Source organism: Cyprinodon tularosa, unplaced genomic scaffold (genome assembly GCF_016077235.1).
Source record: "Cyprinodon tularosa strain WSP-4 unplaced genomic scaffold, ASM1607723v1 ctg205, whole genome shotgun sequence".
In the NCBI taxonomy this organism is placed as follows: Eukaryota; Metazoa; Chordata; class Actinopteri; order Cyprinodontiformes; family Cyprinodontidae; genus Cyprinodon; species Cyprinodon tularosa.
The window spans coordinates 307,611-327,497 of NW_024038756.1; the positions used below are offsets into that span (position 1 = coordinate 307,611).

The 19,887-nt window shown below is 37.2% G+C and overlaps 1 protein-coding gene across 1 annotated transcript in view; it reads right to left on the reverse strand.

Annotated features, from left to right (window-relative positions):
• The window catches only part of LOC119783463 (protocadherin Fat 3), a 117,857-nt gene that overhangs the window by 24,261 nt on the left and 73,709 nt on the right, over positions 1-19,887 (reverse strand). The window contains exons 38-49 of the mRNA XM_038285006.1: positions 17,898-18,112; positions 17,678-17,815; positions 16,945-17,088; positions 16,673-16,870; positions 12,579-12,856; positions 11,914-12,476; positions 10,009-10,140; positions 9,702-9,859; positions 9,045-9,579; positions 8,147-8,300; positions 5,977-6,124; positions 2,307-2,690 (exon numbers count right to left, since the gene is read on the reverse strand). Coding sequence (XP_038140934.1) covers positions 2,307-2,690; positions 5,977-6,124; positions 8,147-8,300; positions 9,045-9,579; positions 9,702-9,859; positions 10,009-10,140; positions 11,914-12,476; positions 12,579-12,856; positions 16,673-16,870; positions 16,945-17,088; positions 17,678-17,815; positions 17,898-18,112 — 3,047 coding nt within the window. The remainder of the gene's footprint in view (positions 1-2,306; positions 2,691-5,976; positions 6,125-8,146; positions 8,301-9,044; positions 9,580-9,701; positions 9,860-10,008; positions 10,141-11,913; positions 12,477-12,578; positions 12,857-16,672; positions 16,871-16,944; positions 17,089-17,677; positions 17,816-17,897; positions 18,113-19,887) is intronic.

The window sequence follows — 19,887 nt, forward strand, 5'->3', positions numbered from 1 at the left end:
CATACCTACTTTAAAAAACTGAATACAACACCAAGGTTTGAACTGACATTAGGCTACTACTATCAGGCAGACCATGTTTCTCCTAATAACTTTTATAAAACCTTTAACAGCATATGATATGAAAATGAATCACAGAATAATAGCACTATCAAAACTACTTAAAGAACCTTAAACAATCTATAACGAATTGTGTTAACTAATATTCAGCAAATATTCAGTGTATCTTTGTTGTTGTTATTTTCTTTATGTAATAAAACTTTAAAGGCATGTAAATAATTATATGAGCCTGGATTTGCAGTGATGATAACAAATCTAAAATTTGCCATTAAAAATGATTTGTTTGTATAATAATAAAAGTAGTTCCTCAAAGCTCAGTTTAATGCTCTTCAACATTTAAACATGTACTGCGGGTGAAATAAGTATTGAACACCCCACCATTATTCTCAGTAAATATATTTCTACCAACCTCTGGTGAAAATGTCAATAGCAAAACTAGAAATATATTTACTGAAAAAAATAGTGGCGTGTTTAATACTTATTTTACCTGCTGTATGAGAATATGTCTGCTGCTAAAGCACACATATAAGGATGACATCTTATATGTTATCTATTTCCACAGGCAGTTCATAAGTCTCAATGTAAATTTGATTTTCCATCAGATTTTAACTTGAGGTATATTTTAAGGTACATAAAAGTGAAATAAAAATGCCCAAATAGAGCTTTTGCATCATGTTGCATATTTTCAACCTACCCCAAACTATATTAATCTTAATTCCTGCCTCAGATATTGTGTCCTCAGGCAAAGGTGCAATCTGAGTGCCAAATTATAAAGTGGCATATAAATGGTACAAAAGATTTATATACCAACAGATAAAACAGTTTTTAAAAGAAGGGCTTTGAACTATTTTCTACTAATTTCTTTCTTTAACAGTAAAGATTTTAACTTAATGCACTTATTTTCCAAAGGTGAATGTATGAAAATCCAAGTTTTTATTAGGGCAAACACAGGTGTACAATGTGTGGCGGTAAACATCTGTTGCTTGCAACCATAGAAGAAGCAGAGTTCTGCATGCTCTTGCTAGGCAAGTGCTAAGCATTTTAGCTATCCACTACTTAGAGGTATACAGCCGCACAAAACACAACTAAGGCAAATATTTGGATTTATGACTGCTTACTATTTTTTCCGGCAAAAATTGTGATAAGACCATATCATACCTAAACATTTAATTTCATTAGTGCAAAAGATTTATTGTCAATAATACCAGACCACAACATTCAGTTCCTCTGAGAGGCATTTCATAAAACTCAACTTTTACAAATGGCATAAGCAGTGGCCACTCTACACTGGTGGTAAAGCCTGAATTTCTGCTTAAAAATTTAAACTTGGCTTGTTTCATGTTAAAGTGAAGTAATAACAACGAAATTAATGCTCTGCAGTCCAATTAATCTGCTTGATAAACTGCTTAAACTACTGAAGTGGGAATTCATTTCTTAATGTTTTCTGTTCCATCATGCTCATATTAAAGGAGTCCCCCAAGGATGTCTTCTAAATGAGATCGTCTATCTCAGCGAGACAATCTGTTTGAACAAAGGTTAAATAATAAAAAAGCCAGGGTATTATGCCCTTAACATTGAAGAATATTTCAAGAACTAAAATGTACTTTTATGAAAGATACCCCATCATTTGTTCGTATTACTTTAATCTGAGGGTGGCTAATGAGAAACATCCAACTACATTTCAGTTACAGCATGCATGACTGTATGGCAATGTTTCAGTTATTAAGGTGAATAGAACAAAATCAGATCTATGATATAATACAGTACATGCACTCAAACATCTTTATTGAGTGGGTTAAATCTGCACCAATGCACCAGGACTGTCTTCCCTGCTTGAGGGTCCTATATGTTCTGTGGGGTGGATCTGTATTATTCAGTTCTTTTTAGACAATGGCAAACTGATTGGAGCTTCTTTTGTTTTTTTTGTTTTTTAACCCAGAGTTCCTTTGGTACATTTTTTCAAGCTATTGTTGAACTTATGCCAGGGAATAATCAGAGCAAAGAGCCTAATTGTTTGTTTTTCTTTGAGAGAATGATTAAATTTCTTATAAAGTCATGCTTTTAGCTTGTATTTTTATTTTTTTTTTTTTTGCTAAAAAAAAGGTGACATAAATAAATGAATAAAACAATAAAGGATCTAACAGAATGTCTTTCAATGTGATTAAGAAAAAAAAAAACAGCTTAAAGCCTAAGGTTATATGAAAAAGAAAACTGCTCACTTAGACATGCCCATATACACTTATGCATACCTGACTGCTTTCACTGGATGTGGTCCTGTCGGTCCCTGGGAGGATGGAATGGGCAGTGGGACGCACCATGACTTGGGGAGGACCTCCGCTGTAGCCTCCCACCTCCCCATAGGTGCCCGTGGTCACCTGTGAGCCAGGCACACGCACAGCTTTGAACTCAATTCCCTCAACCCCCGTTCCAGTCTTGTGTAGCATGTAGCTAGCTTCTGTGGAAACATTGGAGACGCCCAGAGCAGCCTGAGTCCCTTGACCTGGGTCAGACTCTTTCCGGAATTTGATTTTCTTCCTGAAGGCAACGAAGAGTATGAGGAGGAAAATGATGACAAAGGCAAGCACTCCGATGCCTATTAATTCCCCTGGTCCAACATAAGACAGCGGCTCAGCCTGCAAAACATTAAAAAGAAATAGAATCACTAAAACTTGGACTCAGCATCTCTTATTCAAAGTATAAAAAAAACGTATACCATTACTGCCTGCTGGAAGCAGAGAATGTCAAGGGGAAGAATTCACTTCTGTTGATAAAATATCCAATGCATCCAACAAGGCTGCAACCGTTGAGATGATTGAACTACTGTACAGTAAAAGTATAAAAGTTGAAATAAATGTTTCTCCCTTTGAGTTTGGGAAGTTTACAGTTTTTCCCCTTGGACTGAGTCAAGCATTCAGTTGAAGGAAATATAAATTAAATTTCCATCATTGAAATCTGAGCAAATGAGCAGTGTGAATAAACTCAACTTGTCAAAAGGAACCCACTAAAACACAGACGATTTATAGTTATTTTTACATTTTAAAACTTTGAATGTGAAATTAAAAAGATATTGGCTTTTATTCATCTGAAAATATATGTAGATAATGCAGATAACTATACTGGAATATTATCTGCCCTCTGGTAGATTATGACAGAAACACCTATCCTTGTATCACACTAGGATGATAAAGATCAATGGCACTTTTTTCTCATTTAATGAAATATGCAATGTGGAAACTCAGTTAAAAATTAGTCTATTATTCTGCAGTATGGCTAAGACTTTATTCAGTGCAGACAAAGTGTAATGCATGATTGTTGAACTAGTCATTATATTTGATTACTTTTCTTCTTTTTATGGCCCTATCATAAAATCCAAAATGCCTTGTGAATAGTTTGCAGTACTGCTGCCTGGTGCCTACATAAATATTTCAGATGTCTAAAAAATGTTGTAAATTCAACTTTGAATGAATGAATTTCATTACATTAATACAAAAAAACCTGATTTTTAGGTGTTTTATATTGCTCTCAATGAAAAGACTCATGAAAAGATTCAATATAAACACAGATTTTTCATCCTCTGTGCAACACCTACCTCTGAGTTCTGATTCATCCATGTGAACACTTGTCATTGTCATGCTGAACATGAGTCTCTTCGTAATTTAATTTATTTCCAAAAATTAAAAAGATACATCCCTCTGCTTACGAGGTACCAAAGCTGTCTGATGTTGTGAGAGATGAATTGAACAAGGACAATACATCTTGTGAAAATTATGATTGTGTTAAGATCTTTGAAGAATACCTTTCTAAGAACAGAGCAGAATTTTACCAGGTTTATCACAGTGAGATCAAAAGATCTTTTATGCAGACACAGTCGGCCAAGAGTGACATTTTAGTTTCTGATTTGGAAAAAAAAACAATTTTTCCAAGAAATAAAACACTGTAATTATAAAGATCAGACTCAGCCTGGCAAGATGTGAATAAGCTCAATGATGTCCCTCTCAGCAACTGCCCAGACAATTTCCAATTATTATTATAATCCCTGAAAATTGCCAGAATGAATAAGTTTTTTATTTATTTTTCTGCAATGAAAATATTTTTTTTTTGCACAGATGATGCCAATTTGTATTTAGCTCTGTGGTCACAACTGTTAGGGAACATTGTTGAAAGATTGAGGTCATAAAACAATCCTGGAAGGCGGCACTTTTATCTGGATCTAACCCAATGAGTCAGGACAAAGTAAAAGATGGATGCAGAAATACAGAGAACAATTCAAGATGAAAACCCCTGCTTAAGAGAAGAAACCAGTGTGTGGTATTTACTCTCCCAGGTACACTGACAGGAATAATCCCACAGAGTAAACACTGGAAATGTTTCATGAATAGGGGAAAGGAGCCTTGCAGGTGTCTGGACATGAAATAAATCAAAAGACTTAATATGAGGAAAAACTTGGATCCTGTTGTCACATTAAAAACAGAGCGTGTGTGAACACCAATTTTCTAGCTTGGCAATATCCAAATCTAAATTCACTATAACTGAAGTCTGGACTTTGACTGGCCCATTCCATCATTAACATACTTTGATCTAAATTATCTCATTAAGGCTCTGGCTGCAGGTTTAGGGTCATGATCTGATTGGAAGATAAAAAAAAAAAAATACATCTGAGTCGCTAATCTCTTCCATTGTGTTGATTTAGCTAACACAATCAACCATCGAATCTGAACAGCTTTTCTGTCTTCACACAGCTTGATGCTTCTACCGCTATGTTTCATAATTGTGTATTTAGGGGGATCTGTGCCTTCCAGGCAAATGCAGGGTTTTACATCTCAGTCAAAAACTCACATTTTTCTAATACGTAAAGGAGACTTCCTTTGGATATTTTTTTAGCAATAGCTGTTTTGTTCCCATTCTTTCAAACAGCCCAGATCTGTGGATTGTATGACTAATAGCTTGTCATGTTGACAGTTTCTCCCATCTGAGTTTTGGATCACTCTCGCTTCTGGGAGAGTTACCTTGGGCATTTTGGCTGCGTTCTGATTAATGCTCCTCCTGTCCAGCCAGTCATTATAGGCAGATCTCTATGTCCCAGCAGGTTTGCAGTTCTGCCGTACTGTTTCAATTTATGGATTATTGATTTAAGGTTTCTCCAAAAGATGCTGAAAGGTTTAGATATTGATTTATATCCTAAACCTGCTTTGAACTACTCCACAACTTGCTGTCTGGTAGGCTTCCTTGATCTTAAGGATATTGTTTGTTCATGAATTTTCTCTAACAAACCTTTAAGGCCTTCTGAGAACAGCTCCATTGATAATAATGATATAAATAGATACAACAAAATTTTTGGATGGAAGGTGATAAAATGTGAAAAAGGTTCTAAGTTCTAGGATCTTGCAGAAAGCAGCACTTGTGTATGAGGTCCTCTTGGATAATTTTATAGGTTTTCTTTTTAAAATAATGGACAATCTATTCATGCAAGTGATATATTAGAGCAGTGTCTTCTATATTAAGGAAGCAGTTTTAGAATGCAGCTTAGTAGCTTTGTTTCGCTTCATGATTAATAAAAACAAAGTGGCAATGAGAGGAAGGAAAGATAAACCACACCAATTTTAAGATGAGTCTAACACTTTCATTCTAACGAAGGAAACTTGAAAGCATCTTAAAACTGCACCAGAAGGTACACAGTGTAATGCATAATAAAAGTCACAAGCATGGAAAACTTCAAATGAAAGCTGTGATTCACCCATTACCACACTTTATCTCATTCAGTGCGAAGACAAGGATGCAAAGCCCTCCAGGTGGTTATATTTCACAAAACTCCCGGCAGTTTCACCGTGTCTCCAAAGTATAATTAGATGAATAACTGTGCTATTTTCTCCAGGATTTATTCCTCGTTTAATTCCACTTTGTGTCTGGTTAAAACTTTACCTGTGTGTCGCCCTCTGGGCCCTGATCATCACAAAACTGCTCTTCGTATCCGTCTGAGCAGTTGCAATAGAACGAACCAAAGGTGTTAATACACTCTCCTCTGTTTCCGCAGATTTCCTCCTCGCATTCATTTACATCCATGTCACACCTGTCAGACAAGTAATATACATTTTAACATGCATGAAAAGTTCAAATGGGGATTTAATTTTTATTTAGAAAATACAAAATGGTGTTAAACGATAATATACTGTATTTTTATATATTTTAACTAAACGTCTAAATAAAAGCGACTATAAACTAGATATGGGGGAATAAATAGATAATGATTAACAAATGGAAAAATGAAAAAAAAAAATCTAAATTCTTTCTTCTTTTTTGATTCTTAATTAGACATCTCAAATGCTTACATCAAATTCCACAGTCGTTATTGCTTTCCCATTATGTCTAGAGAAAATTACTTCTCTCAAACCAAAGGTTGATCTCTCTAAATGTTCTTTTGATCTGATTTCATTAGGTTAAAAAACAAGAGACATTTCACAGAAATTCAGCAAAGGATAAATGCCTTCCAAAATAATCGTGTAATTTCATCCTCTGCAACCTCTCGTGTTCGTCTTAGCTTTATATATCAAACACAGTGTCCCGCTGTGAAGGAGAGAAGAAATACATGCTTTTTTTTTTCTTTTCAATTATTTTTTTTCCTTGATGGGATTTTTCAAAACGCTTTGCTACAGTTTTTTTTTTCTTCGTTTTTTTGGACCAAAGCAAAAACATTTCTGAGGAGCCTTATTGTGAAACTAAGCAAAGTTTTCTTTAAATGATACTGCAAAAGCGCAGGAAGTCATAAAGTTTATAAAGTTTTACTCCTTAAGGATCAGATCTGCTGGTCAGTAAAATCTTCTCATACATATTTTGAATAATGAATATGTTATGGCCTAATTAAAAACAGAAAAGCTCAGACTGTCTGCAAGTTGAGTTTTTTCATTCAGTGTATATGAAATGTCCAAATGTGACTTTTTAATTTGTTGTTACTGATGGTTATTAATTACAAAATGAAGTTTCTGCTTAGGACTTTTGTAGGCACAACATACAAACAGCTGTGGTAAAGCAGTCTGCATGCACTCATGTAGTCTGCAAAGGGTCACAATTATAAATAATTCTAATAAACCCTCTTAAACCACCACTAATATTTAGCTACACAGGCCTTAGTTGCAACTCAGTAAGACACTTTTTATTGCAATCAGGAAGCTTCTGCAATAACCAAAGATGGACATTTGGCCAGTCTTCCTGAAATAGAAAGTTTTCATTTGGTTTGTGTAATGATAATAAAAACATGTCAGCATCCGTTTAAATAAATCATTTATGTGTAGACATTTTTTTTTACAAAGCTTCAACCCCAAACCTACTGAGAGCTAGTTAAATATCAAAGAGCCAGAGTTCAGACCATGGAAAAACATTTTCAAAGAACATCAACAACAGGAACTGTTATGACGGCTATAAAAAGTTTTTTTTTATGATACACAACTTACTAGTTGACATTTTCCCAAATATAAGAGAAGCTTCTTAGCCTAATTTTGGCCACATATGGGATGGTTGTTTGAGTAAATTCAAAGTACATATATTTTTTTATTCACAAAAGTTGTTAGTAAAATAAATCCCCCTAATAAATAATTAAATGTCCAAAGTTTGAAAGTGCATGTATACTTTTAGTTGCAATCTTGAAAAGTGTTTTATTAATTTCAGCTTTAGCAGACAAACTTCTATTGATATGCCATTAACTCTTCATTTGATGGAAAACTGCCCTCTAGTGGTGAGTCCCTTTAACAACCATAAGAGTGCAGAGGTTATTTCAAAGGCAATTACAGAGCAGTAATTAGGAAGGAGGCTACAGACAGATTACGGCTTTCCAAGCAAGAAAGATCCAGAATTAAATTAGAACCTCTGATTTGTCTCTCACATCATTAAGATACAAACACATAGGAGGAATCTGTGCATGTTTTGTGGGGCTGGACTCTAACACATGGCATTTTATTCTTAAAAGATGCATCTACCACTCAGAGTGTACGTGTTTGAACAGTCTCTAAGTGGGGCACACTAATAATCAACACCTTCTACAGTCTACTGTTAAGCCTGTTGTGTTATTAAAGTGTTTATAATGCTTCTTTTATCTTACACTAATCCTGTGAGGCCTCTCGGACAGCCGCAGAGGAATGCATTGCCAGCAGCCTTGCATTTTCCACCATTCTGGCAAGGGTTTGGCATACAGGACGTTAGTTCAACTTCACAGCGCCCCCCAGTGAATCCACTGCTGCAACTGCACATGAAGCCTGTTCATAAAGATTCGACAACAACAAAAAGACATTGATACAGAGTCATTCTACAAATAATGATTAAATTCTTTTTATGTTTATATTATTAGGGATTTGTTAAAAAAAAAGTTAAATTCCTTTTACAAGGATATAAACTGTAGGGATAAGTATCCCCTGTATTATAAGGGTTTATTTAGGTCAATTTTGATGAGAAATACATGCTATACCTGACTAACAAAACAAGGATTTCAATTCAGAATGTTTTAACATTAATGGACCCAAGGCTTTTTAGGGCTGCTTTTGCATGGAGTACCATATTATATCAAAGCAAGGGAATCTGACCATGGCCCCATGAGGTGTTAAGAAAGCCCAGGTTGCTTTAATAGAAGCCTACAAGGCTGCCTCCATTCCTGATGCCTCTGAACTATGACTCCAAAAAGCCAGTTTAACAACAGTCTTACACATTGTTGTTCAGGCAATTACCATACAATGTCCATATAAAAACAATGTTGAATATTGTAATAATTGTAATTTGGAAAAAGCCACATTAATAGTGACAGAAACATATGCTTAAAGCTATTTAATCCTGTATATAAGAACAATATATGTATTTCACTTGAGTGACTTACTTAAATAAATGTACTTCTGCATAAAATCTAACTTGTAGAGATTTGTTTCTATATAAATAGATGTTTTTTTTTTATTTTTTTATAAACAGTAAATACAAAACAATTAGACTGACACATCTGTATGCATACGGACCTCCAAATGGCAGGCTGCTGCAGATGGCTCCATTGAGGCATGGCTGGCTGATGCAAGGATCTGGATAAAGAACGCAGCCCAGCTTGACCTCGCTGAGCCCGGCTATCTCAGCGTAACGGCTCCTCTTATTTTGGAGGGGCAGCTCGTTACCGTTAAGCATCAGTGACCCAAGGCACCCTTGGAAGCCATCCTGAGCCCTTGCTGGGACCCTAAATGAGCGCTCTCCGAATTCTGGCCCTCCTTCCATGTTTTCCTCAGGCCCAAAGACAGGCCTTTCAACTGGCCTGTTCAGCAGTCTCACTTGTGCCCCAAAGAAAAGCAATGAATCAGGGGCTATTGGCCAGAGACGGACAGGGGCCTGTGCTGCTCTGCGACGTTCCACGTAACTGTTGTCCACCGACAAAAGGGTGTAGTTTCTGGTCAGCTCTAGAGCGACTGAATGCCAGAGACCATCATTTATTGGTCTGTCTGAGATACCCATAATTCCAAGAGTGTTGTCACAGTCCAACTGGAACCACAGTCGACCCCCTTCAATCTGGGAACAGGACATTTCAGAATTTTAAACAGTTTACTGTTTGTAGAATTAGTACAAAAAGCTTTGAGGTATTTATCTTTTGTTCCATAAGAAGGAAACAAAAGAGTAAAGTGAAAGCGTACCTTTAACATGGTGCAAGGGTTAACACGAGTGAACATAATAACTCCTCTTCTTTGGAGTGTTCTAACCCTGAGGCCAAGTCTCATCTCTCCACTCTGCACCCTTTCTGTCACTCTGTACTTGATGTAGCTGTTTCCAGAGAAACTCAGAGATGTCGGACCTACTCAGTTACATCACATAAAGACAGAAGATCATTTTTCTTTAACAACAGCGGTAAAATAAAGAAAACTAATTTCTTATATTATTTACAATCAAGTGCCTCCGCTCTGAATAGAGCCGACTAAAAAAACAATAATAATTGAATGCTACCTGCACACTCATCCAATCTGTCAGGCTGACACTGGCAGACAGATGGCGTTGTTGGACCAGAAAGAACACACTGCATGTCGGCTGGACAGGACTGACCTTCACAAAGTTCCACAGGGGATGGACACGTCCCTCCTGTTTTGGAGAGGGGGCGAATTAGAGTAAATAACAACACAATGAAGATATACTTTTATTTTATCAAGCAATGATGCATATTATTCAATCTTTAGAATGTATAGCGATAAAAATACTACTTTTAAGTCTACAAAACAAAATGTCTCAGAAAAGTTTGTGAAAGGCAAATAAGAATAAAACAAATGTATTTAAATAATCCCAATATATAAAATTTATCGGTTGCAGCAGCAGGAAATAAACAAAACACTGTAAATTCAATTTAGCAAGACCACAAAAAAATATATGCACAAATTATTACACCTCGAAGAACCAGTTGAGTTCCTTTTTAATGCACATAGTGCCTCAGCTAATTACATGGCGTCAACTAAATCTATGAAGGCGTTCAGATGTGATAGAGATAGCGCTGAAGTTTAAACTGATTATCGGCATGGGAGAAAGAAAGGGATTTAAGTGAGTTTCAAAACTGCTTGGTATTTGTTGCCAATGAGGAAATACAGAAAATGTTGACATAATTGGGTTTTTACACACATTTAAAGAAAATGGTTGATCCGAAACAAACAAAAATCTCCAGAGGGAAGTGACTGTGTGAATAAGAATGTTATGCTGGTCTCAGCTCAAACAATCAGTTTGAGTTGACAGAAAGAAGTAAATATCCACTAGTTAAAAAGGGTAAATGCAGAACACTGTTTCTGAATATAAAATATGTCAAACCTTAAAACAGCCAGAAGGCAGCAGCAGAAGACAGGATATCATGTTAGGTGACAGTATTGACAGTTTAAAACAACTGAGTCAATCATTTGCACTAGCTAAACTAGAGTGCATTATAGTTATGTTACCTGCGTTATAATAATGCTACCATAGCCTACTGTAAAACACTAGATCTATTTTAAAATTCAGACTGGTGGTGATGAGTCTCTTAGTATCAATTTAACATCTATTTTAGGATTACTACTGTTGTACATTTCTTTATGACCATAGTATACCCAACTTCTAAAGGCTACTTTCATCAAGATAACGAATCATGTGACAACATTAAAATCTTCCAAAAAAGTCATGAAAATAAAAATTGTCACCATAATCCAATAGCTTTCAAATTAACCATGTACCAATAGAGCACATTTCCATATAGTGATTAGCAGATTTTTACAGTCTGTTTTGAAGATGAAAAATCAGCTGCTTAAGGATATTATGCCAACATGAGACCAAATCTCTGAGAAATGTTTAAGGTAGTTTGCTAATTATATGCAAAAATTAAAGGTAGAGTGGAGGATATTTTTTTTTCCAGGTGGATCATCAAAATAAGTATTCCTCCTTATTGTCAATCAATCTAGTGATATGTTTACGTAAGGCCCTCCTACATGCTCGTCCTCATTTTCAATCACCGGTGGGGAGTCTGACATAGTGGAATAATTGCAAATCTTCATTTGGCAAGTAAGCTTGTATGAAATGCAAACAGCAACTTTTAAACAGAGAATGCACTAGGAGAAATGGTCCTGTGCATGCTCAAGCACGGGTTTAATAGACGTTCCTTCTTGGGAGCGGGTACAGGGTTGTAAATTTTTTTAGTGGATAATCTCTTCAAAAATTCGCAAAAATTCTCTACAATACCTTTAAGAGAACTGTGAATGCATAAAAAAAAGAGTACTTTTAAGATGTTCTTATTAATCTGGCCAGTGAAGGTACCATTTTATTATTATTACAAAAAATAAAATTATAAATTTAGTAATATGGACATTTTGTAAGAATAAGTGTTGGAAAAAGTAAAACACTCACCTTGACAAGTGCAAGTCTCTGTGCGTCCGAACCTCGGCATCACCAAGCTGATCCTCTCCGTGTTGTAAGTAACAGGCAAACCACCCTCCATCACTAGTATGCTTTTACACACCCGATCCCCACAATCCAGTTTCCCAGAACAGGTGCTGTCTACCAAAACTGCTCCAGCCAGGGAGCCTCGAATCTGACCCCGAGCTGCTGCCTCCTCCAGCTTTGCTGCCAGCTCCTGCCGGGAGTAGAACCCCTCCATCCGTCCACTGCCTAACGTCTCGGGCCTCTCCACTGCTAGAACCAGATTGATGTCAGATGTCCCTGTCACAGGCTGCACACCAAGTATGTGAAGAGGATCCTGCTGCCCTGGCAACCATTTCCATCCGGCTATAGCCCGTAAAGTTACTTTAATCTGGTTAAGGTACCGTCCAAGTAATTCCTCCCATGAGATGGAGTTAAAACGAAATGTGAGTGCGCTGCGCAGCAAAACATCTGTCACCTGTTCAACCTGTACTGACACGTCAGCTATGACAGCAAAACGTCCATCACTCACTGTTGCGTTCATCTGGTACCTGAAAGAAGACAAGAACACAAAATAAATTTAATGTAAAGAAGTTTTTCTAGAGCAAACATTTCCCTGCATGAAGTGTTGCGTTTGTGTGATAATCATGTACCTCCCGGGTTCCAAGCCTGGCAGAGCAACAACACTGCCATCTTGTCTGTTGATCTTGAACATGGCCTTTGGCTGAGGCTTATGGGTAAATGAAAGGACATCATTGGGGTCACGGTCGGTGGCATAAATCCGGCCGACTGGACCACCAGGGAAAGTATCCGTTGACATGATGATGTATATCTCCAGAGGGGAGACAATGGGCTTGTATTGACTGTTGCCGATGACTCTCAGAAAAACCCAGGAAGAAGAGGTAAGACTCGGCTTACCTGAGTCACTTGCCTATGGAACCAAAAGGGTACAACAAATCAGTGAGGAAATAAATATGTGCCTGCAGATACATAGAAACTAGTGAGGAAAGGATATCATTACTGCTGGATGAGAATTTAAACTAATTAACTAGATTACACAAACCATAATGTAATTCAGTCTACTGTTAAAGTCACATTTTCTATCATGTATGAAAAGACAATAACACATGTGGTTTTGCTGTTTAACATCACTGTTTGTAATAGCAACTCTAAACTGAAGTATCAAGAAAACTAAAATAAATAAAAAAAGCAATGAATTACTGTATACTTGAAATACGAGTGGTGGATAAATGCGTACTGAGACACGGGTCACCCAGTATGAATTGGCAGTTTATCACAGGGGAAAAAAAGGAAAAACAACCATGCATATAATCAGACTAATCTACCTCATATTGGAGAAAACCAAGGCATGCATACGGAACATTCAAACTCCATGCAGAGAGGCATCGGTCTGGACTACAACAGCAGACCATCTTATTCTTATTTATCCAACAGTGACGTCGGATGAAGGAGTTCACCCTGCAACCAGCTCAAGCCCTTTTCCTTTTTTCAGTGTCGTTGTGTCGTATTCTGCAAGACACTTCACCCACATTGCTTTCTGATGGTGGTCAGAGGTGACTATGTACACCCTATGTGAACCCCATAGCAGCTGTGGCTAATATGTGGCTTGCAATGAGTATGAAGTATGTATGAGTACTTGCAAAGTGTATGAATCTACCCTGAAGCGCTTCGGTCAAGTCTCCTGACTTAAAAAAGTCCTATATAAGTACAGGCCATTTACCATTCTAAGGCAACAGTGCCTCATCATACAGCCCATCATACAGTAGGACATGTTTCCCAAGTTTCCATGGGTTAAGAATTTTTTTCATGGGGCATTTACAAGGTAAGCTGTCTTTTTATGTTGTTCTTAAAGTGGTAGCCTCTTCTTTACTGAGTGGCCTGTCACTCTTAGCGGAAGAGTGTTTCTTTTTAACTTGTATATAGGGAATAAACCTATCAGATGCTTACAAATCTAAATCATCATTTGGTCTTTTTTAGTTTGTTCAAGGAGATTTTAATCTTTGTCAAATTCTGATATTATAATAAGTGATAAACAGTTCTCAAAACATATATTTGCCAGTATTTTTCTTTTAAGAAAAGAAAATCAGTCCAACTTAATGTGAAAGAGTTAAAGTATAACACGTATAACCGTATTAAGGATGTATTTACCCTGCCACATTTGGAACGCTTTAACAGGACCGGAGATTGTTTTCCCCTCATTGCTCAAGACTGTCTCTGCAGGTTAGAATAGGCTCAAGTGACTCATTGTTTGGACCAAACGATTGAACCTAGACCCACTTTTTAAGGTGGTCTCTGTCTGCTTCCAAATAAACCCTCTGTTTGCTTCAGGTCTTAAAACTATAGCTGAGAGTACTATTTAGAAACATTTTTTGTTATATTGAGTGAAATGGTCCTTTCATCCTATGAGTGGTCAATACCCTATTTATTCAGAAAAAGGAATAAAAAAAACTCAGACGTCTGTGAGAGCTGGAAGACTGAAAAAAAGCCCAATCCCTGCCATTCGGCTGGGATGGAAAAAACCAATCAGATGCATTCACCTCTGTCCCTCCTCCTCCGCACTCATTAGGTTTGGCCATTGCTGAAATTATTCACAACACCCTTTGGCACCTTGTGAGGTTAATATTGCTAAAAATGACATGCTAAAAAATGTATGGTAAGTACTGCAAAACCTAGCATGGTGACTTGAAAGCCACAATAATAATATAGTGTATTTAGAAATGAATGAGGTGGTTAGGTTGAAGTCTAAAATGTAATGAAAGAAATGGCGCAGTCGGCTCCCCTTTGCTTTTCCAAGTTCTGCTGTGAGATGTGCATTGAGTTTTGGGGGACAGTGTAGCTTTGAACAGAAGTGGGATGGGGACTGCTGTTTCCTAGCTCAAACATTCCCAACCACAGCTTTAATACAAATTGGCCTAAATCAGACCAGACTACAGAAAGCATGCTTTTTTTGGAGTTAGCAAGCCACCATAGCTGTAAAGGTGATATCAGAACTATTCCTGATCCACCATCTGTTGCTTGGCAACATTGCTGCCAGCATGCTGTGGATCTCCTTCAGCTTGTGTAAGGCATTCTCCAATGAAATAAAACAACTTAGAATCTGCATTGAATGATGCAACGATTTTGCAGCTGTTACAGCATATACACTATATTGCCAAAAGTATTTGCTCACCCATCCAAATTATTGGAATCAGGTGTTCCAATCACTTCCATGGCCACAGGTGTATAAATTCAAGCACCTAGGCATGCAGACTGTTTTTACAAACATTTGTGAAAGAATGGGTCGCTCTCAGGAGCTCAGTGAATTCCAGCGTGGAACTGTGATAGGATGCCACCTGTGCAACAAATCCAGTCGTGAAATTTCCTCGCTCCTAAATATTCCACAGTCAACTGTCAGCTGTATTATAAGAAAATGGAAGTGTTTGGGAACGACAGCAACTCAGCCACGAAGTGGTAGGCCACGTAAACTGACGGAGCGGGGTCAGCGGATGCTGAAGCGCATAGTGCGAAGAGGTCGCCAACTTTCTGCAGAGTCAATCACTACAGACCTCCAAACTTCATGTGGCCTTCAGATTAGCTCAAGAACAGTGCGCAGAGAGCTTCATGGAATGGGTTTCCATGGTCGAGCAGCTGCATCCAAGCCATACATCACCAAGTGCAATGCAAAGCGTCGGATGCGGTGGTGTAAAGCACGCCGCCACTGGACTCTAGAGCAGTGGAGACGCGTTCTCTGGAGTGACGAATCGCGCTTCTCCATCTGGCAATCTGATGGACGGGTCTGGGTTTGGCGGTTGCCAGGAGAACGGTACTTGTCTGACTGCATTGTGCCAAGTGTAAAGTTTGGTGGAGGGGGGATTATGGTGTGGGGTTGTTTTTCAGGAGCTGGGCTTGGCCCCTTAGTTCCAGTGAAAGGAACTCTGAATGCTTCAGCATACCAAGACATTTTGGACAATTCCATGCTCCCAACTTTGTGGGAACAGTTTGGAGCTGGCCCCTTCCTCTTCCAACATGACTGTGCACCAGTGCACAAAGCAAGGTCCATAAAGACATGGATGACAGAGTCTGGTGTGGATGAACTTGACTGGCCTGCACAGAGTCCTGACCTCAACCCGATAGAACACCTTTGGGATGAATTAGAGCGGAGACTGAGAGCCAGGCCTTCTCGTCCAACATCAGTGTGCGACCTCACAAATGCGCTTCTGGAAGAATGGTCAAAAATTCCCATAAACACACTCCTAAACCTTGTGGACAGCCTTCCCAGAAGAGTTGAAGCTGTTCTAGCTGCAAAGGGTGGACCGACGTCATATTGAACCCTATGGATTAGGAACGGGATGTCACTTAAGCTCATATGTGAGTCAAGGCAGGTGAGCAAATACTTTTGGCAATATAGTGTATATGCAAAAAAAAAGTGTTTTAAGTAAGGAATCGTATAGTAATTTCATAAAATTTCAGTTCTGGTTCCCTCATGCCCAGGTCATTTCTGTCCAATCTGGGTGCAAACCGAAGCTGACAATAAAATAAATAAATAAAGCCTGCTATTTGTTGGGACCAAAAATTGGACTAAAGGACTTTATTGGTGTTAATGCAGCCTTAGTTTAAACTGTATCTGAACTTTCACTGCATCTGTCTAAATGGTGATTTCAGTTTTTTTCTTTTTTTAGTTATCATGGGTATTTTCTCAAGAACCTCAAGGTAAATAACAATCGGCAACAGGCTTTCTAGCCCTTACCTGTATTTCAAGTATGAATTCTCTGGGTGCTTCAGGACCAAACACACGGTTGGACTTGAGAGATCCAGTCTGCTCCAAACGGAAGAAACTACCTTCATTTCCTGCCACTATGCGAAACACAAAGGGAGCACCATTTCTCGGGGAGTCTTTGTCACTGACTGACAGCGTCAGCAGGGTGGTGCCTGCAGCCTGGTTGAGCTGAAAGTACAATGATGATTTTGAGTGTCAAAGCAAAAGAAGGCTAAAAAGAGGACACTTGTTCCCAGACCAACCTGTATTACAGCTGTGGAGTTGGGGGGAGTGAAGATAGGGGGGTTGTCGTTTACATCAGAGATGTCAATGTTAACAGTGACGGTGGAGGACATAGCAGGGGAGCCACTGTCAAATGCCTGCACAGATAAAGTGTACTTGGATACCTAGAGGATGAACAGAAACATAAAAGACTTCATTAGAATGGTGTTTATTTAATGAAATTCAATTTTCATAAAATAGACAATAACATTTTATGAAACTCAAATTAGTTGTACACAATTTACTGTACACTCCGTATGTATTGGTATTGATGGTTTTTGGTACATTAAATCTCACTTTAAACATCACACTAATCCAACCATTTTATTAGTTAATACATTCTGACTGTAAGACACAAAGGCTTTTTTCCTGACATACACCAGTTGTTGCGTTGACATCTAATGGTTGGTAATGACACTTTGACTTTGAGATGTCTTCACAGGATGCCTGGCCCATATGGCATGTATTCAAGTCTTTCCATTGTGAAAAGAGTCTAGAGAGAAGTGGCCACCATGCACATTTATAATTCAAATACAAATAGGACAGTATGGATTAGAAACTGAACAAAGGCACTCTGAAGTGTAACTAGAAAAAATACATACATATTTATATGGTGGTTCAATAAGAAAAATATTTATTTCAAGGCTTTGTGCACATCTTTACCAAGGACACTAAGGAAGATCAAAAGTGCTGCATGTAAAAAAGAATCCTTACTAGTTCTCTGTCAAGTCTCTTATTGACTTTAAGTAATCCTGTCACAGGATCAATCCAGAAGTGGTTGGTTCGATCACCTTTCAGAATTGAGTAGGTAATTCGTCCATTGACTTGGCTGTCCAGATCTTCTGCAAACACCTTCACAACACATGTCCATGGAAAAGGAGTTAGCTCAAATGATGAATGGATGTGAAAAACAAATAAGGAAGGATTATGTTACCCTTGTAACTGTCTGCCCAATAGATGCATCCTCACTAATCAGAACATTATAGATGTCCTGATCAAACATAGGAGCATTGTCATTGACATCCATTAGTTCGATGACAATCATTGTGGCAGTGCTAAGAGGAGGGTTCCCATTGTCCCAGGCCTCGACAGTGATGTAGTAATCCTTGCATACCTCAAAGTCCAAGTCATCTGCAACTGAAATTGCACCTGAACATACATATAATGAGGTTAATTAAACATATCAATGACCTTTTTAGCAGTATTTAATCTCAGCAAAAAACTGAAAGGTAAGGCAGGTTTTCTGTATAGCACATTTTAGTAGCAAGACATTTCAAATTGCTGTACATGACAAAAAAATGGTAGGACACGTACATTGCAGTAGCATTAAGGTAACTAAATGAATTAATGAACATGAATACATAAAGACAACATATTGATAAAAATGAATGTTATGAACATAAAAGGAAAGTCAGACTGCAAACAAAACTAATATGTTTAAATAGCATAGTCAAATGCAACTCTAAACAATTTAGTTTTTAATCTGGATTCAAAGCAATTTAGGGTTTGATAGACTGACAGAAAGTCTGTAAAGTCTTTTGATGCCAATCCAGAGTTATTAATAGACTAACAGAAGTATTTTAAAGTCTGTTTTCTGAGATATGGGGTCTTGATGTGTCTCAGATTGATGTGTCGCAGATTCTAAATCTAGCCTGATTGGTGGTTTCTAGTTTTATCAAGTTAAGCTGTGTGCCAACTTTTAAAACTTTTTCTCTTGGTCAAAAAATAATTAGTTTGGTTATGTTTTAAATTCAGCTAAATAAACTTTTGGCATACTCGTGCGTTTATAATCATGAGGTCATACTGTAATGCATAGCTGTGTGTCATCTACATATTAATGGTAACTTATGTTGTTTATTATAATCTAAGCAAGGGGAAGCATGTACAGTTATTAAATAGGAGGTACCCTAATATGGATCCTTGGGAAATGCCATATATATATATATATATATATATATATATATATATATATATATATATATATATATATATATATATATATAGTGCGGGCAAGTGCAATGATCGCAAAAACAAAATTATTTACCACTCAAAATTACTTTAAAATCACCGACATTCGCTGAAAAAGACCCACAAGCGTTGCCGGCACCACTTTTGTTGTTTTGTACACATTCTCGTGTGATTTGAAAAAGCCGCATGACTTTCCGCTAGATGGCGTGATTCAGCTTTTGGGGAGAGAATTCTGCAGAGCAGCAGCTGGATGATGAATTTAATCTATACTATAATACACGCTAGATTAAAAATAATCAGTCAGGGATTAGGAAAATAATAATAATTGTATGCGCACAGTGTAAATATGTAAATAATCATATGGCAGTCTTCTACATTAAAAAAATTTCATTCATTTTTTTTTCTCTTAGACATTGAAGTGGTGCATTTAAATGTTATAGAGCTAAACATGTTAAATTGGTGAGTAGTAGTAGTGTAAGTTTTCAACCTGTCAAGTTTTTTTTAGATTTTTAACATCCCAATTTATATTTTTCCAAGCACACAACAGTTTAAAGCAAAGTTTAGTTTGAAAAGAATGTGCAGGAAGGACAATGTTAACACGGTAATGTAGGCTTGAGTTCATTATCTGATGCATGCATATACACACCAGGAACCTGTAAACTTACAAAAAACATTTAAAAAACAAACATGTTTTATTGATATATATACAAAAATTAATATTATGAACTATATTTATCAAACATTATACTGGGCAAGTAAAAATTGTTTCTGGGCAAATGAAATGTGAAAGCCACTTGCCCAAAGGCAAAGTGGTAAAAATCCTTAACGTCAACCCCTGATATATATCTATATAGATATATATCTATATCTATATAGATCTATATCTATATAGATATAGATATATATCTATATAGATATACACACATATACACACACATATACACACATATATATAA